We start from the raw sequence: 18,412 nt of genomic DNA, 5'->3' as shown, positions 1-18,412 counted from the left end.
AGGTGCTTCCTGTTGCTCATTACTACTTCATAGTATCTGCTCTCTTTGGGCACAGATAAACTGCACGATACATGAGAGATTCCCATCTTCACTTATTCCTGTCTTATCTGCCCTTAATTCCTTGTCTCAAATGTTACTTTCTGGTTTTCCCCATTAATTTTCTCAACAAGAAATCCGGGAAAGCTCTCTCTTCTAAATTCATTTTATTTATATCCTCTTTATGGCACCGAGTCTTTTGTATTTTTAGATTACTCCTATTTGTTTACATCTTGTATATTAAATATATCAAATGTATCTCTATATTAAAATTAACTCTGTAAAATCTTAGATCATGTAATGATCATCTAGCCCCTGTAGCTCTGGTCATAAAACTTTACAAGAACCATACCTAAAGTTAATCAAATGTTTACCAAATATTAAGGCACACTAAGGGTCTAAAAGGCCAGATATAGTAGTGTATGTCTGTAATTCCCAGTATTTAGGCAATTGAATCAGAAGGATTAGGAATTTGGTCAGTCTTGCCTATATATATCAAGCTTGAGGTGACCCTCAACTGCATGAGACCCTATGTCCAAAAAAAAAAAAATTAAGCTGGTTGATACATTCATCTAAACATCAATGTTAACCTTTAATCAGCACCTACCAAGTGTTAGGCTAAACCCTGAAAATAAAGCATACCTGTAGGTATGAGAAATAAAAAGTTAATTTGCATATAGTATGATGAAAACATAGTTGGGCCAAAGGATGCATAAATGTAGTTTGTATAAGCCCGTTTGGGACTTAGAGGAATCTTTGAAAAGAAAAATGACAGTTAAAAAAAAAGGAGAGTTCATCAAATTGGGCAAGGAAAAGATGCTAGAGGATAAAGAAGTGTAAACCAGGGCCAGAGGGAGATTTCTCATTGATAAAGTGCTAGTTGCACAAGCATGAGATCCTGAGTTCAGATGTGCAGCACACACATAAAATCTGGGTGCAATGGCATGCTCATGTAATTACAGTGCTGGGCAGTGGAGACAGATCTTTGGAATGCACAGGCAAGCCATCTTAGCCAACTGGTGAAGTTCAGGTTCAGTGGGAGACCCTCCTCAAAAAATAAAGTGCAGATTGATTGGGGGTAGACACCAAACACCAACCTCCCATGTCCGTATGTGTGCACACTCATGTATACACCCACCACCTGCATTCACTTACCTGAACACAGCAACACAAACATGGACACCTTATATACCACACACACACACACACACACACACACACACACACACACACGGAGAGGGAGAGGGAGAGGGAGAGGGAGAGGGAGAGGGAGAGGGAGAGGGAGAGGGAGAGGGAGAGGGAGAGGGAGAGGGAGAGGGAGAGAGAGAGAGAGAGAGAGAGAGAGAGAGAGAGAGAGAAACTTGAACCAAGCAAACACTGACAGCTCTGAGGCCAAAGGGACTAAAGAAGAAATGGAGAAAGGCAGAAGCGGGTGAAAGACAGGGTGAGGGAAAGGGAAACATTAATAGTGACATCATGCAGGGACTGGCAAGTGTTGAGGCTATGAAAACACTCAGCACCAGAAGATGCTGACCTAGGCAGCTTTAATAAGGATTTTTGAACTTTACTGAAGCTTCATGGAGCCTCTGAAGGATTTCTAATACCTCTGTAACTATATACAGAAATTTAAAAAATTACAGAAGTAGTATATCAAGTCATCATCCATTTAAAAATCCCCATGTCTTTTTTTTTTTTTTTTTTTTTTTTTTTTTTTTTTTTTTTTTTTTTTTTTTTTTTTTTTTTTACTATTCACCACTAAATGCTGTTTGTTAAGAAAACAAAGACAGGGAGACAAAGACATGTGGTTTTCTTGTTTTTAAAGATGGTGATGTGAAAATGGTTAAGGGTGGTCTCCCTCTGGTCCCTCTGGTAGCATACTAATTGTTAGACCACCTCAGAAGTAGAGTGTTTTCCAGAAACTGTTTTCCTCTTTTTGAGGACTTTCCCAGTTTTATGCTCATTTACAACCACCTCCACCTTCTCCCAGACCACAGGAATTTTCCCCATAGCCTTTCAATATAACACTTCATTAGAAAATATTGCCAGTAGACATATGATGTTTTAAAATTCTTAACCATTGAAATAATGTAAAAGTAAGTTGCCAAAGGCAAGTGTGGGTATTACATAAAATCACAAGTGTGCCTTCACTTTCAAAATTAAAGATGCATTCCAAGTTGATCACAAAGCAAAGTTCTATAAAGTAAACTTGGTTTAACTGTTATTTTATTATGATTTGAACCATGTTGCCCAAGAAAAGGCAATTTGACTCTATACCAAAAGATAGAGCTTGGAAGTAAATGGCTCCTTATCCCTAATGTGCACAGGATGTACCAGATACCAGGAAAAGAAATACCTACCCACAAGCATGAAAGATTCAGGTCACTGGCCAAAGAAAAATGTTCTCAAAATCTGCCAGGAAGAGAATCTCAAACTCCTAAAGAAAACGTGGCAAATTTTCATCTTTAACTATGATTCCTCAAAAAGTATGTCTTTTTATAAAACATCCAAACAAAAGTTCTTTCAGACATTCCTAAAAGAATGCTGAATTAAATATACCTCCAAAATTCCTCTTTTAGATTTAGTTCCGAGAAGCCAATGCCGTTGTCAACAAAAAATACAGTTTAAAATGTTCACAACAGCTGTAATTTATAATATCATAAACTTAGGAATAAATAAAAATCCATCAATGAAGGAATGAAGTTTAAAATGTGGCCTATTACACACAAGAATATTGCACAGCAATGAACAAACAAGATATGACAGATATTATGTTAAGCAAAAAAAAAAAAAACCCAGGTACAAAAGAGTAAGTACAAGGGGATTCTACTTAAATAAAGCTTAAATCAAGAAAAATGAATATATTATAGAAATCAAAACAGTTGTTACCTCAGGAGAAGGTATTCACTAGGAAGAAAAGACAGAACTCCCTAAGTGGTTGGAAATGACTATATCTTGATTTTGGTGGTATTTACACACATAAAATTTCATTGATCTATACATTTAAGATTCATGTACTTAGTGTGGTACATACCTAGAGTCGCAGCACCTGAGAGATTAAATCAAGATCACTACAAAGTCAAGCATAAACTGGGTTACATTATAATTTCAAGGATATCCTGGTTTACAGAGCAAGTTCTAGGAAACCCTTGGCTACATAGTAAGATAGATAGATAGATAGATAGATAGATAGATAGATAGATAGATAGATAGATAGATAGATTGATAGATATTCTAAGTGTAGTATGGAAACCCAGTGCAGTGGGGACTTCCTAAAATATATATGAAGGCAATTCTAATAAAGTCTCAAAATAACAGGAGAGATGGAGTCTCAACTGCTCATCTCTTGTCACCAAAGTAAGCTTCCAGTACCAGGACTGGGTTATATACAGTTGAGTCATTGGCCAAAGGGGTCCCACGGAAATCCCCAAACAATCCAGGCCAAGACAATAGGTTGTGCACCACACACTGACAGCCCCATTGCTAAAGGAAACACACACACACAACTCACTGAATATAGAGGTTGAGCTGGTGACTACACAGAACTCATCTTCTAGTGTCTTTGGAAGGGGAAGGAACTCTTCAGGCTATCGAAAGAGAAACATAAATAACAACCCAGCCACAAACCCTTTGATCTACAATTTGTTCTGCCTACAAAATATGTTAGGGCAATGATGACACAAAACTTGTAGGAGTCACAAATCAATGTCTGATTTGGTTTTAGGCCCACTCTACAAGGTGAAATGTATACCACCACTGCTTAAATGACCAAAAACCAGAGACCAGAGTCCTAGGGTAATACTAAATACTACTTGTCTAAAAAAATAAAGTAACAGTACAATAACTCATAATAATAGTCTGCTGTACTCATCAGTACCTTATTCAGCCATCATCAGAGAAGTTTCCTCTCATAGCCTATGGAAACAAACACAGAGACCCACAGATAGATATTACCCAAAGACAGAGGCACGGAGAAAGAGACAAGAGAGACAGACAGACAGACAGACAAATAGACAGACAGACAGACAGACAGACAGACAGACAGACAGACAGACTGACCTTGGACCACTCAGTTCTAAGTGGGATGTCTCCATAAAATCCCTCCTACCATAAATCAGGAAACCTCATGGAAGAGGAGGTGTAAAAAGTGTAAGAGCCAGAGAGGATAGAGGACACCAAGAGAACAAGTCCCTCTGAAGCAACTGAGTAGTATTCATATGGACTCCCAGAGACTTAAGCAGCAAGCACAGGGCCATCATGGGCAACACAGGCCTGTACTAGGTCCCCTGTGTGTGTGTGTGTGTGTGTGTGTGTGTGTGTGTGTAAGCTTTCAGGTATTTTTATGGGACTCCTGAGTGTATGGACAAATGTGATCTCTGAATCTAATGTCCTCTCTTGGGGTTCTTCTCCTTCTGTTGATTTGCCTTGTACAACTTCAATGTGATGATTTTTGTTTTTATGTTGTTGTGTTCCGTTATCTTTTAGAAGCCTGTTCTTTTCTAAGTAGTGACAAAAAGTGAGTGGATCTAGATGAGAGGGAAGGTGGATAGGAGTAGAGGGAGGGGGAACTGTAATCAGGATATATTATATGAGAAAAGTATCTATTTTCAATAAAAAGAAAAAACTAAGCCGGGTGGTGGTGGCGCACGCCTTTAATCCTAGCACTTGGGAGGCAGAGGCAGAGGGATTTCTGAGTTCGAGGCCAGCCTGGTCTACAGAGTGAGTTCCAGGACAGCCCAGGCTATACAGAGAAACCCTGTCTCGAAAGAAAAAAAAAAAAAAAGAAAGAAAAAAAAAAAAAGAAAAGAAAAAAGAAAAAGAAAAAGAAAAAACTAAAATCTAAACATTTACATAAAAATTGTCCTTTAGTCTTTTTAGATATAACTTTATAAGAAAAAAAACAAAATGCTAAGTTTCTATATTAGATTTACTTCCATAAAAATTATATTAGCATTATTCTTTATCAATTTCAGAAATTAAAATATAATAAATTTATTCTATTGTCCTGTATACATATACATCAAATCTAAATGCAAGTACTTAGGAAGTTCAGATGTTATTGATAAATCTAATTATGAGATCTTTTCCATTGATATCATTCTAAAACCCTAGCTATATTTGTAGACATAATTTGACTGTGAAACCATGGCTTTATTGCATATTTTCCTATCACAGCATCACTTGGTCTTTATCAGGGACGTGTATTGAATTTGTTCTTTAATAAAATGCTGGTGGGAGGGGTTAAAAGATGGCTCCATTAGTCAAGCACATGGTCTTGACAACAAGAGGGCCTGAGCTTGAGGCCTCAAACACACGTGAAAAATTACCATGTGTGGTAATTCAATTTGTAATCCCAACACTGGGGAGGCAGAGAAAGGAAGATCCCTGGGGATCTGGCCAGCCTCTTTTGCTTAGTTAGTGAGCATCCAGTCGGTGAGAGACCCTGTCTCAAAGGAGGCAAATAAAGTATTTGAAGATAATCCCTAAGGTTGTCCTCTAGTCTCCATACACAAGGGCACACACATATGTATACTCACACATACACACACATACACACATACACACATGTATACGCACATATACAAATGCATAAAAAAAATATGGGGCTAAGGCGCCAGTGTTTTTTATTCCTACCTCAGCAAACCAAGCTCCAACAATGTAAACAGGAAAATGAAATTTAATTTTAACCTAATCACTAAGGGAATTTACTAACTAGAAACTCTTACTAATCTCCCAGGGCTTTCCATTACAATCAGTCAAACGTTGACTGTCTTACATCCTTTCATGCCAGTCTGTGAAGCTTAAACCTCTTGTGGCTTGGAGCTACCCAGTTTATAAATCAATTCCTGTGGAAACAAAGTCTTTAGAATTCTAAAGTGCTAAATCATATATATTAAACAAATTTGCTCCCTAAATCTTACAGAAAGAAAATAGAGTAGACTGACTAGCCTGTTGACACAGGAAGCCAAAGAACTAGATTCTATTTTTGGTCTGCCTGTTCTAGTCATGTCCTCTTGGGCTACTCTTAGAAAGTTTGAGATTACTGCTCCATAAAATGTTGATAATACTTCCCCCAACCCTGGTTCTGCAGTGAACATCTAATAAAAAAACTAATAGGAAAGTGCTCTATCACATAATGTTGAAGAAATTATGAAATGCTCAAATTAAATACTTGTACCTGGGTGTGGCCAATGGAAACTGAACTTAGATTTCAGAGTTTGGTACAAATACCTTGCATTTCAATTGAGTCGGGGTCAGCAATACTCAAAATTTAACATGTCTGAGATGCTGAAACAATTACACCATAAATACTGAAAATGGATGCATAACAGGGAATGCAGTTAATAACTTCCTTGCTTGCTTTCCACACTTATGAGTTTTAGATGTTTCTTTAGCCATGTAACAACCATCATATTAATTTCACACACAAACTTTGAACTGCTTCTGTGCTACCCATGCAGTATACACAGTACCAGAGGGACCCTTGCAGCCTGAATTCCACAGTAACTGCCCTGAAGACCATTCTCATTCCTATTCTTTGCCATCTACCATGACCTCTATAATGCAATTTAAAAATGTTCCTCATTCTGCACTCTTTGTCAATACCCCCAAGTGCTCTTTTCAGTGTCTCAAATAGAATGTGCCTTTTCTTATTTCACATTTTAGAGTTTCTCTCTGTGAAGAAAGGAAATGATACAGGCTAGAATTACCTCAGAGTGCTTCCTGTCACCATCTGCTCTTTCTAGTAGCCCTAGCAGACAACCCCCAAATGGATAGCCCTGTAGTAAGAAGGCTGAAAAAAGAAAAAAATAGGGTAAACCAGTTTCAGGAGCCTGGGGGCTTATATTCCTGGTGACTTACTTCTCATTCCCATAATGAATTGAAGATCATAGATAACTAAACAAAATGGCCTAGAGACAGTGAATCCAGATCATCCCAAGAGCCCCTTCAGATACTGAAGGAGCTTATTGTTGAGCCTATCTAGGTAAAAGATAGGGAATAATTTTGCAAATGTAGGTTGAAAACAGCAAAAAGGAACAAGAGTCAAAAAATCATAAAATCTAAGTGTAGATCTAGGGAAATGGTTCTGTTGGTAAAGTGCCTAACAGAGACCATGAAGACCTTAGTTTTGATCCTTAGAACTCGTGTTAAAAGGCAAGCAGAGTCTATAACCTCAGCCCTAGGGAGGAGCAGAGAGGGATTGCTACATCTCACTTGCCAGACATCTGTGAGCTTCAAATTCAGTTAGAGACCTCGTCTGAAAAAGTAAAGGTTCTCAGAGAGCCATTGAGGAAGGATAACCAATATTGACTTGAGGCCTACACCCACACATACACACACCAATTCCATACACGTACACATATGCAAACACAGAGAGACCTGGCACAAACATTGGGTCAGTTTAGTACAAAAGCATACAAAAATTAAATTTATATCAAAATATCATGATCTTATAAGATTATATAAAAATGAGAGTCAATATTATGACCTTACTAAAATAAATGATTACATTATAGCCCATCTACTGCAGTGGTTCTCAACCTGTGGGTCATAACCCCTTTGAGGATCAAAGGACCTTTCTACAGGGGCCTCCTATGATCCATAGCAGTAGCAAAATAGGTTATGAAGTAGCAACAAAAATAATGTTATGGTTGGGGGTCACCACAACAACATGAGGAACTGTATTAAAGGGTAGCAACATTAGGAAGGTTGACAGCCACTGATCTACTTTAAGAAATCAAAGGATGCAGATTTGATGGCCCATGCCTTTAATCCCAGCACTCAGAAGGCTGCGACAGGGCTGCCATGAGTCTAGGCCAGCCTGGGAAATAGAGTGAGACTGTATCTCATAAAAAATCCAAAGAACATAAGTCAAGTCAGAAGAGTTGAGTTTTTTTTTAATAGAGTTCTATTCAGGGTGCTTAAATTATTAGAAACTCATGATGCTTAAAAATTGTGTGTGTGTATGTGTATGCACATATATAGAATGTATATGTCATAAAAAGACAAAGACCACCTTTTTCTCCCTTATGTGAGATATCTAAAGATCTAAGCATTCAAGCTAGTTGGAACAAAATGGACTTGTCAGGGACTAGGAATGAGGATCAGAGTGATTTTATCTACTCTTAACTTTTCACAGTGAAAGAGACTATAACTAACACAGCACCAGTGTTTTCTTTAACCACTTACACATTCTGATTCTAATCAAACATGAAATGGATTCACCTTTCCCTGTTCCTCTTATTAAAAACAGCTAAAACCACAAGGTATCATAAATAAGTATATTTATCTCTCTGAAATCTCTGCAAGGTAGAAAGGACAATGTATTCTGATTGCTTAGGGCCTAAGTAATAACATGGAAGTGACTTCCATGTGTTTGCTGGTTTAGTAATAACTAACTGAACCTTGTGACAGAGTAGTCATCAACTCAGCCATGCAAGCACGTACACACAACAAACATCCTTCCAAAGAGCTAGCTATCTCCAGCCAAAAAGACAGGAAAGTACAAGCTATAAAGAAAACCTTTATTAGACAATAATTATCCAGTAAAATACAATAGAAATTTAACCCCAATTCTAATCAACAAAGCAGGGTGGCTAGACTTTTCCCTTCATCTGGTGTTAGTTATGTACTACCTTACCCATCTCTCTGGGGGTAGTTTTAGAAAGACAGAATGATGATCTAGTACTTTCATGCATGCCAAGCATCAATGAATCCTCCAGTATATAATGGTTATCAAGACCTTCCTCCTAACATCAATGCAGTGTCAATAGAGGCCTTAAATTTCACCCTGCCTTGTAATAATGACATTCCTAATCCTACACTGAATATTAATGGATCATGAAGGCGAGAACTTAACTCCTATCCCTGCTTTCTCCCCACTATAGTGGTATGAAAGTAGGCTTGTTAAGATAGGAGAATGAAATAAGATCCAGAGTCACAACATAATGGTTTTAGGATACAATATAAAAGTATTCATGATACAAAGAACTAGGAACATAACAACTTGAGTAAGAAAAGGCATTTAACAGATACCAATACGGAGATGACATAAATATTATAATTATTCAACAATGATTTTTAAAGCACCCATCTTAAAATGCTTCAGACAAGCAATTCTCAATACTGCAGAGATAATTTTTAAAAGTGGAAAGTCTCAGTACAGAAATAAAAAGCACAAAAAAGAAGCAACTTTTTATTTTGTTTTGTTTTGTTTTGCTTTGCTTTACTTTGTTTTGAGACAGGGTTCCTCTGTGTAACCCTGGCTGTCCTAGGAGGATCTCTGTAGACCAGGCATCAGCATCTCCTGGCTAACATTTTTTTTAAGAATGGAGAAATATAATAATCACATTGAAGATTCATTGGATGGTCTCAATAGAACAAAATAAGATGATGGGGGTAGGTCAGAGAAATTAATACTAGAATGATAGAAAACATTCAATATGAGCAACAAAGAAAAAAAATAGAAAAAAGTGAACAGAGATTCAGGGACATATGGAACTATAAAAGTAAATTAAATATCCATGCAATTAGAGTTCTAGATGGAGAAGAAAAACAGGGTGGTGTTTAAAAAATACACAAAATATAATTGGCTAAAAAAAACCCCACATTTTAAAAAAGTAATTTATTTTTAAATTGGCAGGCACATATGCTTTACATTTATGGTATAAAATATGTTTTGACATATGCAAACATTTTGGAATGACTAAATAAAGCTAATTATAAAACTTCCAAGAGTTGGCAAAAATATGAATGACATAATAAATGAATAAGATATAATTAGGATACACAGAAAACTCTACATAATAACAGCAGAATATACATTTTCAAGCTTCTAAGAGACATTCACACAGAAAGTACATGTCCTGAGTCATAAGGCATACATGAACAAATTAGAAATATTTGAAATTATGCAGACTATATCTCTATCAACAGTGGGACTAAAGAAAATATTTCCAAACAATTAGAAAATAAACATCTTACCTCTAAATAATCCATTAGCTAAAATGGAAGTCTCAAGAAAAGTTAAAAAAAAATACATCTCAAAATATTTAACATTCAGATATAATGACAGAAAATAAGAAAATTAGCAGCTGTCAGGGGATATTCATGTTGCCAATAGGTGACAACTAAGACTATAAAGGGGTAGTGTAGGAGAGATTTTTATACTGACAGGATAATTCCTGGTTGTAGTATTAGTTAAACAAAACATATGTGAAAATAACATGGAATGGCTGGAGAGATGGCTCAGTCATGCAAGCATGAGGACCTGAGTTCAGATTCCCCAGCAGTCACCTAAAAATCTGGGTTTGGAGATCCCCATCAGTCATCCCAGTGCTAAATAAAGAGCCAGCTGGCCTAGCCAAATTGATGAGCTCCAGGCCAATAAGAGACCTTGTCTCAAAAAACTCGGGGTTGGGGAGAGAAACTGAGAAAGCCACTACCATTGACATCTGGCCTTCACATGAGCATACACATGCATGCATGTCTACCTACACATACCTGAATATGAATATGTGCATACACATACACCACACATATAAATGCACACATACATGAATGCACACACACACACACACACACACACACACCCCACACACACCTTGAAGCTATTCACACATGAGAGAAATGACTTAAAGGAAGACAGTTAACCTTGGCTCTCAATTTCAGAGGTTTCAGCTCACAGTTGGCTGGCTCTATTGTTATGGGCCTAAGGTGAGGCTCACGTGAGATCATGTGAAAGGTCACAACAGAGGAAAGATTCTCACCTCATAGCAAGCAACCAGAAAGCAAAAAGGATAAACAGGAAGAGGCAGACATAAGGCTTCCAAAAACATATGTCTTCCTCTGACCAGGCCCCACATCCTAACAACTCATTCAGTATGAACTCATGTAATGAATTTTTTCTCATGATCCAATCACCCTTCAACAGTGCTAACAACTAGGGATCGAGCCATCAATACATGAACCTTTTGGTAGAAGGACATTTCCCATCCCAACTGCAACACTCCAATATCAATTTCTGAGTGTTGATATTGTGTTGTAGTCTATGGCCATACCATACCATCTCACCTGATACTGTAGTATGACTCTGTACAGTGTAGAGAATGAAGTAAACCTAATGGAGAGTAGAGAGATCCCTTTTCTGTTCTTGTATTTTGTTGTGATCCTTTTATTGTTTGTAACATAAGTTAAGGAAATTTCTTACAAAGTAAATGAGCTAGAAACAAAAGTCTGAATGTGAAAAATTGAGAGTAGTAAATAAAATGCCTAATCGAAATTGCTATGGGAGCATGTCAACTTTATGATGCAATAGATTTTAGATAGGGATGTTTTGAATAGACCAATGACATAAAATAGCAAGATATTTTAATAGTGGCATCAAAATCCATATTAAAATATCTCATCTAAAACCCAGTAAATGGCAGTTGTGAAGTAATGACAATAAGACACATAAATTACATTTCTAAACAGTGGAAAGTCAGCTGCAAAAAGCTTGAGTTTCTTATTCAGGCCTTAGTTAGTAGGTAGTAAGAATGAAGGAATTTCATGCCAGATAACTCAAAACCTATTCCTGTTGTTGTCATGCAGCTAGTTGAACTATATACGTATTTGCTCCCTATATAGTATTCCCAAGTTGTGTACCACTGCTTTATCACCATTACCACAGAAAACATAGTCACATCGAGTAAACTATTTGTTGATAACTAGAAAGAAATAAATGAGGGATAATTCTCTCTCTTTACAAAATCTACAATGGCAAATACTAGCCATATGAAGCTATTTAATTTTAAATTAAACAAAATTTAAAAAGCAATTTCTAAACACATTTGGAGTGCTAACTAGCCCTGTGTAGCTAGCAGCACCATAGCAGACCAGTAGAGATACGGAGAGTTCTGCTGTACACCACAAAAATCCTGTCATTTCTCCACAGTCATGCAGGTACAGCCCAAAGCCCTCTGACAGGAATTTCTATTGTGTTATTTGGGGTTTGCATTTCCACATAACTCTATCTTCAGTAATATTTAACAGTATGTTATAGGAGCCATGTGCTAGAGTTTTGGATTGAAAACATTGTCTGAATTTGTATGTCAGTTCCAATTTTTACTAGGCATGCTATTTTACTTCTATCATCCTGGTTTTGTTGGTTTGTTTAAAATTTCATTTAAAAAATGCAAGGCCCAAAGGGTTCTTGCACCTACTTCAAAGAGTTACTATATGGATTGCCTGAGACATAGTATCTGATACTTGTTTTTTTTACGTGCTAATTATTAGCATATTCTTTAAGTCTGGAAGGCTAATTTGCTTGTTCTAGGACCTAAAATCTATGTGACTAGCAGAGAAGGCAGTGGGGAACACCCAATCACATGAGTCGCAAAGAAGCCAGACCCTAAAAGGGCCCCTTTGTCCCAAAATGGACATAAACAGCAATGGCATTGTTTCTCCAAAACTTGGGGCCAGCACCACGAAAGACACGACCTTTTCTTGTAAGATCTATTTATCATCTATCTTCCAAGACTTAAAGAAGGAGCTTTCCACTAGTGTCAAGGAACTCGGAATTCAAAGCTAACCACCACATCTACCAAATAAAATAAACCACATTCTACCATCCACAAGAGAATATACACACAAAATCACTCAGTATGAGGTAATGTTGGGTGCTGTTTTGTTCTAAGCCATTTCTAGCAATTACATGGCATTCCTTGATGAATTATTATGGTGAAATGTCAGAATACCAATCTCTTTGTGAATATAACAGGCCTATTCTACCTTCATAATAAACTGGATAAATAATGATAGACCACATACTACATATGGGGCATGTTTACTCGACACTGGTCATTAGCAAACTATAGCTACAACGCTAAGTTTAGTCCATCTTGCCTTTTTGTGGAAAGCAAAATAAAAATGATTTTAATATTTTGAAACAGGATGAAAACCACCTTAAACCACAATTGCTGAACACTGACTGGCTTGGTAAATTAGCTTTTGCTGCTGACTCAATAATTTGTCTTAATCCAACCTGAAGGTATAAAGCAAAATTCTAAATGAAATTGGAGTAAAGTCATTTTAATGTCTAATACTGTTTGAGCTACTATGGAGGCCAGGATGCTTTATATACTTTTGGTGCTGGGACAAATCAAAAGAAGGGAATGCTACTTCATACCTACTATATTGGCCACAATATTAAAAAGGATACTGATAAGTATAGTTGATTGTAGGAAAGTTTTAATCCAAATGTATTATTGTAGGAAGATAAAATAGTGGACCACTTTGGGAGAGCCTGACACTTCCTAAAAATATTAAATGGAGTTTAATAGATCCAGAAATGCCACTCCTAAATATGTAAACAAGAGAAATAAAAGTACGTGCCTGAACAGAAACTTACACACAAAATATAGCAGCCATATTTAAAAGAAACAAAAGGTAATAATAAGCCAAGTGGCCATAGACTGATAGATGAATAAAGTATGTTACTGTCATAAAATAGACTATCATTCAATCATAAAAACGAATGCAGTGATAATCTATGATTTGTATACATTTTTAAATGTTTATATTAAGTGAAAACAGCAAGCCAAAAAAGACCGCATATTTTATTTTCTTATGTGTATTAATGCTCATTAAAATGAAAGCCTATAGACTAATGTGTGGGCAAGGGCAGCGGAAGGAAGGATGGCTGACAATAGACAGAAAGCTTCCTTTTAAGGGAAATGCAGGTATTGAAAACAAGCTTTTGATGGTAGTGATATAACTCTGTAAATCCTGACAATCATTAAATTGCATGCTTAAAAAAATTATAATAAATTTTACAAGAAAAAATCAAGTAGCAGTTATCAAGAGCAGTGACTGGGGAATAGGAGCAACCACAAAGGAGTACGTGAGAGAATTTAGGGGGAGTGTAGAATACTTCATACCTTGACTTTGGCGTTGGTTACACAACAGTATGTATTTATAGCCAAGTGCATTGAAATTGATTTAATACCTGAATACAAGGAGATTTATTGTATACAAATTATACCCATAATATAGGTGCCTTGTAAGAAAAGTTAAAACGGAAACAATATCACCAGTCATACACAAATTTACAACATATATTTTTTGAGTTCACGCTGCAATTCCAACTGTAGATTTAGACCTTTAAGACAAGTGGAAAGGTTATTTCTGTAGTCCAAGATCCATTTCCCTGTGCAGCTGAGACTCTTTCACCTAATCTTCAGTTGGAAGTGATTAACCTGCAAAGTCATGGCATCTCCCAAAGCAAATATATCAAGCAACAAATATACTCAGTTAAAATCCTACACTCCTATATCCCAGTCCAATCATTATAAAAATAGACCTTTTAAAAACTACAAAATCCCTAGCAAGTGCATTTCAAAACTACCAAGATCATCAAAACAAGCAAAATCTGAGAAACTGTCACAAGCTAAAGTCTTCTAAAGAGACAGAAACACCATGTGATTCACACTGTCTTTGGATGGGACACTGCCCACAGGTAAATTAATGAACCTGGAACAAAGTGGGGGACAACAGTCGATTAAAATAGACCAATGTGTGCTTACCCATTGTGATCATGATAGAAGAGGGCATTACAATGCCAACTCAACAAAGGCTGCTAGAACATGTAAAAAGAATTGATCTTAACTAACTCAAAATGAATCAGAGACTTAAATGCAAAAGGGAAAACAAAATTTCCAGAGGAAAACATGAGAAAAGGAATCACTGAAATCTTAGATTTTTATAGTCTTAGCTAGGCACAACACCAAAAGAAGTGTGTGGGGGGGTGTAAAGAATAAATTTGAAAATGTGAGTGAGGAGGCCTGGTGAGTGACTCCAGGAACAGCAATGTGGGGGAGCTTGAAGTAGGGGAATTGCAAGCCTGGGCTACACAGTGAGTGGCAGACCAGGCTAGACTACAGAATGAGACCTTGTCTGGGAAAAATAAATCAAACCTTTCCCTTCAAAACATGTACCATTGTGACAACAACAACAACAACAACAACAAAAAACTGAGCATGGTGGCACACCCTGTAATAGCAACTTGGGAGGTAGAAGCAGGAGAATTGCAAGTTTGAGACTAGTGTGGGATACATAGTGGGACCAAAGGAAAATAAAACAAAGCAAAAAGAGAAAAGACAAACTATGTGTTGGTGATAAGTATTTGCACATTATATACCTGACAGAGATCTGGATTTAGACTATGGAAACAATTGTTACAACACACCAATTAAACAACCCAATTTTAAAATGGAAAAAAAACCCACAGAAGCAGACCCTTGTGTATTAAAGATACACTAACAACTTATAAGCACTTAAAAACATGTTTACTCCCCCTAGCCACTCCTTATGGAAATAAATGTTGACATTATATTATTTCATAGCAATTTAAATGGCTATAATTGTAAAGGGCAAGACACACACCTAAACTTCCAGCATTTAGGACACTGAAGCAGGTGGCTTGTGAATTTAAAGCCATCCTAGGCCTCAGAAAAAGATTCTGAAATAAAATAAGAATAAGAGTCCAGTCAATAACAAATGTGCACGAGGTTGTGTTGCAACGAGAAGCCTCATATACAGAATGCTTCTGCTGCCTTGGAAAAATGTTCTCTAATTTCTTAAAACAGTAAACATAAATTATCCTATTACCCAGGAATTCCACTTTCAGGTAACTACAACAAAAGAAGCAAACAAATGTTCACACAAAGATGTGCATATCAATGTTCTAAGCATCAAATAGTCATAATAGCCAACAACTAGGGAAAAAAAAACACTAAATTTCTATCAGTTGGTAAGTAGAAACCCAAAAATGTATTACCCATAAAGTATAATATTATTAGGCAACCAAAGTAAGTAAGTATATGCGCACCAATATGGTTAAGTCTCAAAACTATTACAGTGAGTGAAAGAAACCAGACTCAAAAGGCCACACATTACATGATTTCATTTAAGTGTAATGTTCAGAATGAAAAATTTTATATAGAATACATTTGTGGCTGCCTGTGCAGGAGATAAAGATTAACAGTAAATGGGCATAAGGTCTTACTGGGAGGATCAAAACATTCTACAACTGATTTGTTGTGATAGCTACATGAACCTGAAAACTTACTAATAACATAGTGTTAAATAGGTGTGTTTTGTTTTATTTAGTTTTGTTTCGTTTTAGTGCTGAGGATCGAACCTAAGGCCTGGTGCACGTGAGGCAAATACTCTACTACTGGGCATCCCTCGCCGCAGTTGGATTTTATGGTACGTAAGTTATCACAATTAAATGGTTAAAATAGGGAGAAATGGTGAAACTGGAGAACATGTGGAAATTCTGTACTGTCTTTGCAACATTTGTTTTGAGACAGGGTCTTGCTATATGTAACCCTGGCTCTCCTAGAACTTGCTCTGTAGATCAGGCTGCCCTCAAACTCAAAGATCTGCCTGCCTCTGCCTCCTAAAAACTGGAATTAAAGGTGTGAGTCACTACACTGGACTTTGCAACTTTTCTATAAATCTAAAACCTTTCTGGAAAAATGATTACATCTATTTAAATCAAAATCAGAATTTATGGCCTTCCAGATGGTTCCATAAGTAAGTCTGATATCCTGTGGGAAATCCCCAGGCCCCACATGCTTGAAGGAGAGAATCAACTCCCAATAGTTGTTCTCTGACTTCCATACTCATGCCAGGCATCATGTATATATGTACACACACACACACACACACACACACACACACACACACACACACACAAAGAGGGAGAGGAAAGGAGAAGAGAGGAGAGGAGAGGAGAAGAGAGGAGATACACAGAGAGAGAGAGAGAGAGAGAGAGAGAGAGAGAGAGAGAGAGAGAGAGAGAAGTTCTATAATACCAACACTCAAGAAGCTGAATCAGGTCACACACAGTCAGTAAGATGCAATAAAATAATTGGTATTTAAAAGAATATATTCATGAATTATCAGTATTTCTGCATGAAAAATATTGTCAAAGAGTTTTCTATAGATAAAAATCTCATTAACTAAAGAACATTTAGAATCTATTTTGATGATATAAAATAGTAACTTTAAATCTTAATTAGGCAAAATAGTACTTCCCTTAAAATGTGTTCTTATTAATATTTCTGTGTTAAAAACATATTTCACTGGGGGCTGGAAAGATGGCTCAGGGGTTAAGAGCATTGGTTGCTCTTCCAGAAGACCTGGGTTCAATTCTCAGCACACACATGAAAACTCACAACTGTCTGTAACTCAGATCTCAGGGGATCCAACATTCATATGGTGTACAGACACACATGTAGGCGGAAAACACATTCACATAAAATTTTAAAAAGCTAAAAGCATTATATATCCATATATTCCACTATTATTATATCCTAAATTCCATCAATTAACATTTGTCATAACTTGTCTTCTAGACTTGGTTTTATCATCTGCCCTGCAAAGCCTAAAATACCTATGATCCGGCATTATACAAAAAGTTTGCTAAGCCCGCTTCTATACCACAACAAAGGAGACAAACACAAACATAATCAGTCACTTTAAAAAATATGTTTAACATTTTTCAAATGTCTTCTTTGATATGTTCTACAAAAGATAAGCCTTGGATCTCTTCTGCTCCAGCACTATTTGGAAATTCCCCTTTTAAAAAATCCACATTGTTAGCTTACCAATCTAGCAAAGCCTCGATGTAATTGCCATTACTATGTTATTAAAGTGACAATATCATACCCTGGTATCCCTAAGATTAACCACTGAGGTCTCTTAGGTATCGAGTGGCTCCTATGGCATCACACCCTGTCTTTAGCATCATTCTGGCACATCATCTTTGTATGGTGTCTTGTGTATCCTGTGCTGTGACAGAGCCTTACTCTGATGCTATTCCACCGGGATGCCAGAGTAACTAGCCTGTGCTTCTTTCCACTCCTTGGACAGTGGCAGGGAGGGGGAGGGTAGCTACAGTCAATGGTTCAAGCTCAGAGGTAGTACTCTGCTCCAACTACTGTCCCTTCCGCCTGCCACTGCAAGTGAGGGCCCCGAGGGACAAGATCTGTAGGATCCCAGAACTCTCTTGCCCTGCTACAGTTTCCATTTCATGTGGCCAACTTACTGGCCCACCAAAGACAATCCACCCCAGCTTTTTCACATAGTACTACCAGAAGCCGCTCCCATTACCTGACTCCATTCTCCAGCTGTCATCCTGGGCCAATTCCACCGGCAGCTTGACTACGGTTTTCTCTAAGGATTCTGGGACTTGTAGTTCCACATTGCTAGGACCAGGAACTGAGGTGCTTCCAAAGACGCCTCCAGGCCTGGAAATGCTTTCAAACTGCAACTCCCAGAAGCTCCAGGCTATGGGCGGGGCAACAAGAAAAATAGCGATCAGTGATTGGAG

At 37.2% G+C, this 18,412-nt stretch overlaps 1 protein-coding gene across 3 annotated transcripts in view; it reads right to left on the bottom strand.

The window, feature by feature from the left end:
* The window catches only part of Atg4a (autophagy related 4A cysteine peptidase), a 54,037-nt gene that overhangs the window by 32,703 nt on the left and 2,922 nt on the right, over positions 1-18,412 (bottom strand). The window contains exons 1-3 of one of the 3 annotated variants that reach the window (XM_076918200.1): positions 18,193-18,293; positions 13,235-13,328; positions 11,107-11,203 (exon numbers count right to left, since the gene is read on the bottom strand). Coding sequence is in view for 1 of the 3 variants with exons in the window: in XM_076918199.1 (XP_076774314.1) it covers positions 18,193-18,369 (177 nt within the window). In the remaining 2 variants the exon portion in view is untranslated. Of the gene's footprint in view, positions 1-11,106; positions 11,207-13,234; positions 13,329-18,192; positions 18,370-18,412 lie in introns of those variants that run through there. The other 2 variants (XM_076918199.1, XM_076918201.1) reach the window with 2 other exon arrangements.

Source organism: Arvicanthis niloticus, chromosome X, assembly GCF_011762505.2.
Source record: "Arvicanthis niloticus isolate mArvNil1 chromosome X, mArvNil1.pat.X, whole genome shotgun sequence".
In the NCBI taxonomy this organism is placed as follows: Eukaryota; Metazoa; Chordata; class Mammalia; order Rodentia; family Muridae; genus Arvicanthis; species Arvicanthis niloticus.
The sequence above is the reverse complement of the archived record's forward strand: the minus strand, read 5'-3'. Positions and strand labels throughout refer to the sequence as shown.